The sequence below is a fragment of the Chlorocebus sabaeus genome, chromosome 1 (assembly GCF_047675955.1).
Source record: "Chlorocebus sabaeus isolate Y175 chromosome 1, mChlSab1.0.hap1, whole genome shotgun sequence".
Classification (NCBI taxonomy): domain Eukaryota; kingdom Metazoa; phylum Chordata; class Mammalia; order Primates; family Cercopithecidae; genus Chlorocebus; species Chlorocebus sabaeus.
The window spans coordinates 6,750,721-6,760,892 of NC_132904.1; the positions used below are offsets into that span (position 1 = coordinate 6,750,721).

At 54.5% G+C, this 10,172-nt stretch overlaps 1 protein-coding gene across 2 annotated transcripts; it reads right to left on the minus strand.

Moving 5' to 3' along the window:
• Window positions 1-186: 186 nt before the first annotated feature.
• Window positions 187-8,732, minus strand: AIP (AHR interacting HSP90 co-chaperone). Of its 2 annotated transcripts, none has more exons than XM_037998953.2 (6): window positions 8,487-8,732; window positions 4,575-4,754; window positions 1,830-2,018; window positions 1,078-1,254; window positions 847-980; window positions 187-504 (listed from the first exon to the last, which is right to left on the minus strand). In XM_037998953.2, the coding sequence occupies exons 1-6, from the start codon at window positions 8,583-8,585 to the stop codon at window positions 432-434; spliced, it is 852 nt and encodes a 283-aa protein (XP_037854881.2). In that variant the 5' UTR covers window positions 8,586-8,732; the 3' UTR covers window positions 187-431. The 2 variants fall into 2 exon arrangements, with proteins under 2 accessions (XP_037854881.2, XP_007963579.2); XM_007965388.3 differs by having other exon boundaries at window positions 839-980; window positions 8,487-8,731.
• Between the last annotated feature and the right edge of the window lie 1,440 nt (window positions 8,733-10,172).

The following is a 10,172-nucleotide window of genomic DNA, read 5'->3' on the forward strand; positions in this document are numbered from 1 at the left end:
AGAGACACTTCCTTGGTGAAAGAGCTCATCGTAATTTCTCTAACAGGGACACTGAAGCCTCAGAGATGGCAGGTGGAGGGGCTAGCATTTGAGCCCTGATTCTTTGCCTCCCAACAGCCACCCAAGTACCAGGAAATGCCAGGTGATGACCCGGCTCTCCCAGTGGACCAGCTCGGCAGACTCGAAGAGAGATAAATAAAGGCCTTTATGTACACAGAAGCATGACGTAGCAGGGGCAGGAGGGCTGGCAGCTGCAGCGGTGGGCTTGGCAGGTATAAGGCAGGGCCGAGTGCTCCTGTCAATGGGAGAAGATCCCCCGGAACCGGGCTTTGTCCTCTTCGTCCTTCTGCCGGATTCGTGCCTCCAGGGCCCGCAGCTCTCGGCTCACAATGGGTGCCAGGGCTGGGTCCAGCTCCAGCACTTTGGCAAAGTCAGCCTGGGCCTCCTGGGCATTCCACACGGCCGCGTGGGCCTTGCCCCGCTTGAAGTAGGCCTTGACGTTGTCTGCAGAGGATGCCAGTGGGCAGTGGGCATGCAAGGGCATGAGAGGGGATCCTGGCCAGCTGCCTGCCCTCATGTCTCCTGGCACCATGGGCCCACAGGGGAGAGAGCCCTCCCTGACCTGAGGATGCCACCCTGCCCCACCCCCAATACACCATTCATGCTTCATTGGCACAAGGGGACCCACGGCCCTGCCGAGTAGGGGCATTTAGTCAGGCCCCCATGGGAGCTCAGAATGGAGGGTATGAAAGACTAGGTCTTGAGCCCCAGCAGTGACAGGAGAAAGGCCACACTCTGACCACTCGCAGCCCCCAGCAGCCCAGTGCCCAGTGCTCACCGTCGTACTTGTTGAGGATGGAAGAGCAGTGGTCCAGCACCTCGTAGTACTCCTCGGCCACCAGCTTGCACTGGCAGTAGTTGAGCAGCAGTGGCGTGATCTGCTGGTCCAGCTGGATCCATTCAGGGGACCCAGGCTGTTCCTGGGAGCACAGGGGCAGGGAGCGGGGAGAAGCTGTAGACCTGGGCACCCTGGCTCCACACCCCCCTCCATCCTCCCCCTCAGCCTCCGGGCAGCACCTTCATCTGCAGGTTCTTGAGGCAGGCAATGGCATCGTAGTACTTGGCAGCAGCCTCCTTCACATGCCCCTCACGGTACAACCGGTTGCCCTCCTGGTGGATAAGCGGCACTGCCTTTGCCTTCTCTTCATCCGTCATGGCCCATGGGTCCTGCTGGTATGTGCCAGGGCTCTCCACCTGCAGGGCACAGGGCATATCACAGTGGGGCCCGGGGACACCACAGCTGCTTCAGCAACAGATCTGACCCACATCTGGGCTGGCTGGGCCCTCAGACATCACACACCAGCAGCAGAGCTGCCTGTCACTCAAAAAGCATTCAATAAACATCAATGTCACATCTCCTGTGTGCCCAGCACTGTGCCAAGTGCTAAGAATAGAACAGTGAACGAGACGGTGAAAAGCCCTGCCCTCCCTCACAGAGATCATGCTCCATGGCAGATTTCCTAAATGGACAAGGAAATACATGAATTCCCAGGGACTTCAAGGCATGGCAGAGGCTACAAAGGAAATGAGCTCCTCCAAGATAGAGAATGAGGAGGCTGGGTGGGCAGGGCCGGCTTCTTGGAGGAGGTGACATTTGAGACATGAAGGAGGAGAAAAGGAGACCCAGAGGACTGCCAAGGGTCCTGCACAGGTTTTCTTGTCCCTGTCCACTGCCCCAGCAGTCCACCCACGGATCCCATCACCCCTGAGCGGACAGGCCTGCACCATCCTGAGGCTGGGCGATGGGGCCAGGCTCAGCGGCCCCTTACCTTCAGCATTTCCATGTGGAAGATGAGGGGCTGGGGGTTCTGCTGCAGGGCGTCCAGGTCAGCGTGGCCCAGGGAGCTGTGTTCATGCATCTGTGCAACACCGCAGCAGTGCCGCTGACCCTCCAGGGGGTCCTTGCCCGCCGCGATGTTGCGGAGACTCTTGGCCACCAGCGGGTACAGGACCACGTGCTGCAGGAAGGCAAGGATGCTGGGGCTCTGTCACTGTGGGCTGGCGCCAGTCACTCAGCCCTCTTTCCCAAGGAAGTCCCAGCTTCTGCCATGTTCTCTGGTCACCAAACAGAGCGCCTATCCCCATCCTCAACCCCACCACAGACACATGCCTACCATCAACCCCTGTCTGCCCAGTAGAATTCTAACCTCCTCTCCCTCCCGAGGATAAAGCCCACAAGCTGGACTATGCAAAGTGCTGGGGCCCCCACATTCTGTTCCCAGCAGCTCCTCCTTCTCCTGCCTCACTGAGGGCTTACCTCAGAGCCTGGCCCAAGGCAGCCACTTCAAAACCCTCAGGGAGGCCAGACGTGGTGGCCCACACCTATAATCCTAGCACTGGCCGGGCGCGGTGGCTCAAGCCTGTAATCCTAGCACTTTGGGAGGCCGAGACGGGCGGATCACGAGGTCAGGAGATCGAGACCATCCTGGCTATCACGGTGAAACCCCGTCTCTACTAAAAATACAAAAAATTAGCCGGGCACGGTGGCGGGTGCCTGTAGTCCCAGCTACTCGGGAGGCTGAGGCAGGAGAATGGCGTAACCCGGGAGGCGGAGCTTGCAGTGAGCTGAGATCCGGCCACTGTACTCCAGCCTGGGCAGCAGAGTGAGACTCCGTCTCAAAAAAAAAAAAAAAAAAAAAAAAAACTCCTAGCACTTTGGGAGACCAAGGTGGGCAGATCACCTGAGGTCAGGAGTTCAAGACCAGCCTGACCAACATGGTGAAACCCCATCTCTACTAAAATACAAAAATTAGCCAGGCATGGCCGGGCGTGGTGGCTCAAGCCTGTAATCCCAGCACTTTGGGAGGCTGAGATGGGCGGATGACGAGGTCAGGAGATCAAGACCATCCTGGCTAACACAGTGAAACCCCGTCTCTACTAAAAAATACAAAAAACTAGCCAGGCGAGGTGGCGGGCGCCTGTAGTCCCAGCTACTCGGGAGGCTGAGGCAGGAGAATGGCATGAACCTGGGAGGCGGAGCTTGCAGTGAGCTGAGATTTGGCCACTGCACTCCAGCCTGGTGGAAAGAGCGAGACTCTACAAGACTCCGTCTCAAAAAAAAAAAAAAAAAAAAATTAGCCAGGCATGATGGTGGGCGACTGTAATCCCAGCTACTTGGGAAGCTAAGGCAGAGAATCACTTGAACCCGGGAGATGGTGGTTGCAGTGAGCCGAGATTGCACCACTGCACTCCAGCCTGGGCAACAGAGTGAGACTTCGTCCAAAGGAAAAAAAAAAAACCCCACAGGGAGACAGGCATAGGGGACCTAGCCTCTAATCTCTTGCTTGGCAAAGCTGCTCGGCTGGTGAGAACCAGATTCCTCCCACCCAGGTCCTCCCCACTCCTCCCCACTCCTCCCACTGCCCTGTTGTCTGGACAGGAGCTAACTGCCGGGTTGCCATCAGCGGGTATTTCCTGAGTCTTGGCTCTGGACTGGCTCACACTGGGCATCCCAAAGCTAGAAGTAAACAGGCCAGATCCCTGCTCTGCAATAGCCTACGACAAGGCAGAAGAGCAAATCCTGGCCATGCAGGGCATGAGGGTTGGAGGACCCAAAGGTGGGAGTTGAGCCAACCACTAGCAGTCAAGGAGGGCTTCCTAGAGGTGGTGACCCAGGAATAAGCTTTGAAGGAAGAGGGAAGATCTTGGCTAAGAAGGGGAATGGAAAGGAAAAGCAGGGAGGTTGAGTAAGAGGGTGAGACCGCAGGGGCCAGCCCCAAAAAGCTAAGTAAGCAGCTATAGTTTATACAGTTTAAGCCCTCAATGTCCTAAGTAGGTTCTCGGAAACTGTAGGCGAAACAATACATAATGAAACCAATTTTTCTTCTCATCAATGTTTTAACAAAACTATGCTGAGAGAAATGATGGTGGCTGAGCACCTGATGTATGTTTTTTCTCTTAGTCACAGTTTCCAAGAACGTATCAGTGACATAAAGTGAGGACTTACTGTGCTCTATCCTGACAGTGACCAGGAGCCATAGAGGTTTGAAACAAAGGGATGTACAGGTCGTTTGCATTTGAGAATGAGTCCCCTGGCCTCAGTCTGGCTAATAGGGGAAGGCGGAATGGAGGCCAGGACGCCATCAGCAGGTTGGTGGTCTGGAAAGAGTGGGTGGGCCAGGCATGGTGGCTCACGCCTGTAATCCCAGCACTTTAAGAGGCCAAGGTGGGTGGATCACCTGAGGTCAGGAGTTCAAGACCAGCCTGGCCAACATGGTGAAACCCCGTATCTACTAAAAATACAAAAATTAGCTAGGCGTCATGGTGGGTGTTTGTAATCCCAGCTACTTGGGAGGCTGAGGCAGGAGAATTGCTTGAACCCAGGAGGCGGAGGGTGCAGTGTGCTGAGAGCATACAACTGCACTCTGGCCTGGGCGACAGATCGAGACTCCGTCTCAAAAACAAGAAAGAAACAGTGGGTGGCAGTCTAGCAGAGGGTGGAGGAAGGAGGAGCCCTGGGGATAGGGAATAGGGCTTGGCTGGACAGCCACCGCAGACAGGTGCAGGACAGACACCTTGATGTCACAGAGGAACTGGGCAATCTCCCCTTCTCGCATGGTGCACACGATGGTCTCCCACACAGGCAGCTTGAACTTCTTGCCAATGATGAGCTCCATGGGCTTGCCACGCACCCGGCTGTCGTCCAGCACGGTGCCCTCGTTGTCACTGTGCAGCGTCCGGTAGTGGAATGTGGCCTGTGGGCCACATGCGAGGTCAAGCAAGGGCACAAACCCTCACCCTGACCCCCAAGGACAAGTCCAGTCCCCGGCCTGCAGACGGCACAAGGGACGGGGCTTCCCCAGGGACACCACCTGATCTTACACCTGGTTTTATCCTCCCATGCTGGTGAGAAAACTAAGTCACAAGGAGGGGAGGAATAGGCCCAAGCCACACGGCTAGTGGGTGGCTGAGTGGGAACAAGAGTCCAAGCAGTCTGACTCCAGTCATCTCTCAACACATATTTACTAAGCACCCACTATGTGCCCAAGCTCTGTGCTAGACACCAGAACATGGCAGTGAGCAAAACACAAAAAAGGCCCTGCCCCCCTGGAGCTCACAGGGCGCTTGTAGAGGGAGGCGATGGGCGTCAAACAAAACAATGTGTCATGGCAGGTGAAGCCACGTGCTTGGGAAACAGTAGGGCAAGGGGGTTAGGGCTGGATTACACAGAGTTGCGGGTGGGGGAGTAAGGAAGAAAGCAAGCCAAGTGGATCCTGGGATAGGAACTTTCCAGGCCGAAAGAACAGCAGGTGTAAAAAGCTTTGCAGTGTGACAATGTGATATTGAAAAAGGTGCTGGGAAGGGAAGAGCGTGGGCCTGTTAAATAATATGGAAGGGCAGAAGGGAAGTGCTGAGTAGAGGAGGGCATGGTCCCTGGGTAGGGCTCCACCCCCACGGACCTAGGTCAGAACAGGCATTTCCTGCCCAAATGTTGCATTTCCCAAGACCACCCTGGCCTGCCACACCCCTATCCTGTGCCTATAAAAACCCAAGACCCTAGCGGGCGGGCACAGGCAGTCAGATGTTAGAGGAGCCCATCAGCAGAAGACAACACGAGCACCTGGTCATTGAGAGGCCATCAGGGGAGCAAGCAGCAGCAGATCACACCGACAGGCACCTGCGCGCTGGCAGGTCATCAACTGGCAGGAAGAGGTGGAGTTCGGCTGGGGCAGTCAGAGGAGAGCTGGGGCCACCAAGTGGCCCAACCCCAGGGGCAGACCATCTCCAAGGCAGGTGGATCACCTGAGGTCAGGAGTTCGAGACCAGCCTGGCCAACCTGGCAAAAACCCGTCTCTACTAAAAATACAAAAATTAGCTGGCCATGGTGGCAGGTGCCTGTAATCCCAGCTACTTGGGAGGCTGAGGCGTTAGAATCACCTGAACCTGGAAGGTGGAGGTTGCAGTGAACTGAGATCACGCCACTGCACTCCAGCTTGGGCAACAGAGCAAGACTCTGTCTCAAAAAAAAAAAAAAAAAGAAAAAGAAAAGGTGTTTGAAACCAACTTGGCCAACATGGTGAAAGCCTGTCTCTACTAAAAACATTTAAAAAATTTAGCCGGGCCTGATGTCGGGCAACTGTAATCTCAGCTACTTGGGAGGCTGAGGCAGGAGAATTGCTTGAACCTGGGAGGCAGAGGTTGCAGTGAGCCGAGATTGCGCCATTGCACTCCAGCCTGGGCAACAAGAGTGAAACTCTGTCTCGGAAAAACACTTTGCAATCATTCTCCAAGCCCACATGTGATCTAATTCTCCCATACATCAAGGCAAGAATCCCCAGGCTACAGAAAGCCCTCTGTCCTTGTGATAAGGAAGGGGGTCTAATTGAGCTGGTTAACATAAGCCGCCTATACACAAACTAAAAGAGCACCCTAGAACACACAGAGCTGTAAACATTCACCCCGAGACACTGCCATGAGGTCGGAGCCCCACAGCCTGCCCATCTGTATGCTTCCCCAGAGGTTTGAGCAGCGGGGCACTGAAGAAGCGAGCCACTCCCCATCACACACCCTGCGAGGGGGACAAGGGAACTTGCCCTTTCAAACGCATGATGTGTTCAACAGCAGCAAGGCCAGTGTGGAGGAGCAGAGTGAAGGAGGGGGCAGGGTACACCACAGGGTCAGCAGGGGAGCTCACCCAAGTCAGTAGGGGTAGACCTCACAGGGCCTGTAGGCTATGGTGAGGCCTCTGTTTTTTACTCTGAGATGGAAGCCACTGAGTGGCTCCAAGCAGAAAAGGAATTGAATCTGGCATAGATTCTGCTGCTGGGACGAGAACAGACCATAGAGGGACAAAAAAGGCAGGAGGAGAGTTAGAGTTCGCTGCAGTAACCCAGACAGGAGATGAGGATGGCCTGGACCCAAGCACTGATGGCAGAAATGGTGAGAACTCAGATCCTGGCTGGATATTGAGGATGTGATGTGGGATGCAAGACTGGGAGGACCACAGAGACACTAAGGTTTTTGCCCTGAACAACGAGAAGTTTGTTGGTTCCCCTAACTGACACGGAGAAGCCTCAGGTGGAGCAGGTTAAGTGTGAGTTGCCAACCAGGCTTCCAGGTGGAGATGGTGAGTAGAGAGCTGTATGTCAGGTTTAAGAGACAAGTAATGACTGGAGAGCTGCATCTGGGAGTAATCTTGGCAGGGAGAGTTTTTAGAGATAACACTGGGGGTGGGTGCAGAGTAAAGAGGTTTGAAGATTGAACCCTCGACAGGATATGGTTAGACTGGCCCACGCTCTTAACTGCACCATGCTGCATCTCTGAAGTCAGTTTCCGCATCAGTAAAACGGAATCAACAACAGTATCTATCTCACAGTGTAGGAAATAAACGTGTGAAGCATGTAGCACAATGCTTGAATAGTGAGCATTCAATCAGTGCGGGGATTGGTTATTTAACACCACCTGTTCCTGATCTTGGGGTGCCATTGTTCACATCTCTCCTTCTGGTGTCTGTTCCATCCAGGATCTTCCTTGCCAGCCCCTTCTTTCACCACCAACACCCAGTACATGGGGGCATGAACCCACACCACACATCCAGTCTCTTCTTAGAGAAGATCTCTTTTCATATAGCGGATCACTCCAGCCATGCAGCTCCCCTCTACTCTCAGAGCACTTATGCTGCACTGGGCTAGGATGCTTAGCTGCCCGATTCAGCACAGGGCTGGCCAGGGGGCATGTGCTCATTTGCAAAATGTGCATGTCTTGCCTGACTGCTCTGCTGGGCACAGGGGCTGCCCCTGGGAAGTTCCCTACTCTGCAGACAAGTAGCAACTGGAAAAGCACTCCGGGAGGAGGCAACTGCAGAAGCAGGGAAGCCTGGAGTTGTAGGTTGGGGGAGAAGGGAGCAGAGGGGCTGGATCTGGGGGCCTGGTAAAAAGGAGACAAGTGGGAGGTTCTTTACTTCCCAGCCCTCATCTGTCCCAAACAAGCCACTAGTGCAGCAGGAAGACTGCCAAAGGGTCCCTGTCTGGGAGACCTGACCTCTGGGCCCCTTCTCCGGCTTTGCACATCCCAGGGCCTTGGGATGTTCAGAGTGGCAGTTGGTCTAAGTGTTTTCGGAAGGCCCTTCCATCTACAAAGGATCATAAGCCTTGAAATCCAGGTGCCCTAGGACCACTCCCCGCCCTCGGTTTCCTCCAGCTTGGTGTCTGCCCAGACACTGAGATCAACCCCCAACCCCAACCCGCTTGTGATGACTGACGGCTTCCCCTACCAATGCTGCTACAAGGCCGAGCCAGGGGGCGGGGCAGACAGGTCCGAATTCACCCCTACTTAAATTCAGCCCAATCAGCGTCGAGCTCTGCATGTGAGCGGTAGGGTCACTGGCCGCTGCCCTCTGGGCATGCGCAACCTCTCGCCTAAGGCCTCCTCCCGCCTCGCATGCGCACCACGCCGCAGAGGGGGAGCGGGGAGGGGTAGACACGAACCTTGGTCCCATCCTGAAAGTCGGGGAGCTCTCCTCGGCCTTCCTGTATCACACGTTTTTGGATCCCGTCCTCCCGGAGTCTTGCGATGATATCCGCCATCCTCCTTCCCCGCTGCTCCCTTTCGGCAACTTCCGGACTCGCTCGGTAGCTTCCGGACTTGCTTCGGCAACTCCTAGAACCTCGGCAGCTTCCAAGCTAGCGCCATTTTGGTTGAGGGCAGAAGCCAAAAGGGACCGAGCGTGGGAATGGTTGGTGATTGGTTCTCTGCGCTGCGACTGAGCGCGCGCGTATGCTAGGGGGCGGAGCCTGGGAATGTCTCGGGGCGGGACCCGAGCCTGTCAAGGAGGCGGGGCCGGGGTCCGCCCCCCGGGCGGGAAGAGGACGTCCCTAACAATTGTGTCACTGAATTGATTGGGACTGCGGCCGTGCGGCACTTTGTTTGAAGTTGTGGATGTAATATAACAGCATTGCAGAGTTAGGAAAATGAAAAAAAAAAAAAAACACCCGTAAGCCACACCCTCAAAGCGTTATGATTTTTGTGTATTTTCTTTCGGCTTTTTTTCTTTCGCATATCTAGTATGATTGTCGGGACTCTTGCATCCTGGATCTCTCTCTTTCAAAAAATAAAAAGAGGAAGAGAGAAAGAAAGGTGGAGAAGGAGACCAAGAGGGCCCACTGCGGTGTCGGAAATGAGTCATAGTGGTGCCCAATTAATATTAGGGAATAATAGATGGATGATAGAAATGAGGTGCTTTAGCGCCGGGCGCGGTGGCTCATGCCTGTAACCCCACCACTTTGGGAGGCCGAGGCCAGAGGATCGTCTGAGCCCGGGAGTTCGAGGCTGCAGTGGGCCGTGTTCGTGCCACTGCACTCCAGGCTAGCCGACAGAGCGAGATGCTGTCTCAAAACAAAACCAAAAAATAAAATTAAATTCAATAAAAGAAAAGAAAAAAGAGAAGTGAGGTACTTTGGGGCTAAAACAACTTTTTTTTTTCTTTTTTTGAGACGGAGTAGAGCGAGATGCTGTCTCAACAAAACAAAAAATAAAGAGAAGTGAGGTACTTTGGGTCTAAAACAACTTTTTTTTTTCTTTTTTTGAGACTGAGTCTCGCTCTGTCACCCACGCTGGAGTGCAGTGGCGCGATCTCAGCTCACTGCAACCTCTGCCTCCCGCGTTAAAGCAATTCCTTGCCTCAGTCTCCCGCATAGCTGGAACTACAGGCATGCTGCCACGCCCGGCTAATTTTTGTATTTTCAGTAGAGATGGGGTTCCAACATCTGGCGCAGGCTGGTGTTGAATTCCTAGACCTCGTGATCCACCCTCTTCGGCCTCCTGAAGTGCTGGGATTACAGGCCTGAGCCCCCGCGCCGAGCCCTAAAACAACGCTTCTGTGCGCCTTTAGAAACTGGCCGTGAATGACAGCAGTAAGCTTCTTCCTTTTCCGAGGTTTAGCAAATCCAGTACAGGCAGGGCATGGGCTTTCTGCACTCCCTCCTCCAGTCATCACCACCATCGTCGCTGTAAAGGAGTATTGTCTTTCTAATGCGACCCAGGCGCTAAAGGCTTCACATGCATATTTATTTACGTATGTATTTACTTAGTTATTTTTTCTTTAGAGACAGGGTCTCACTTTGTCCCCCAGGCTGGAGTGCAGTGGTAAGATCACTGTTCACCGCAGCCTCCAC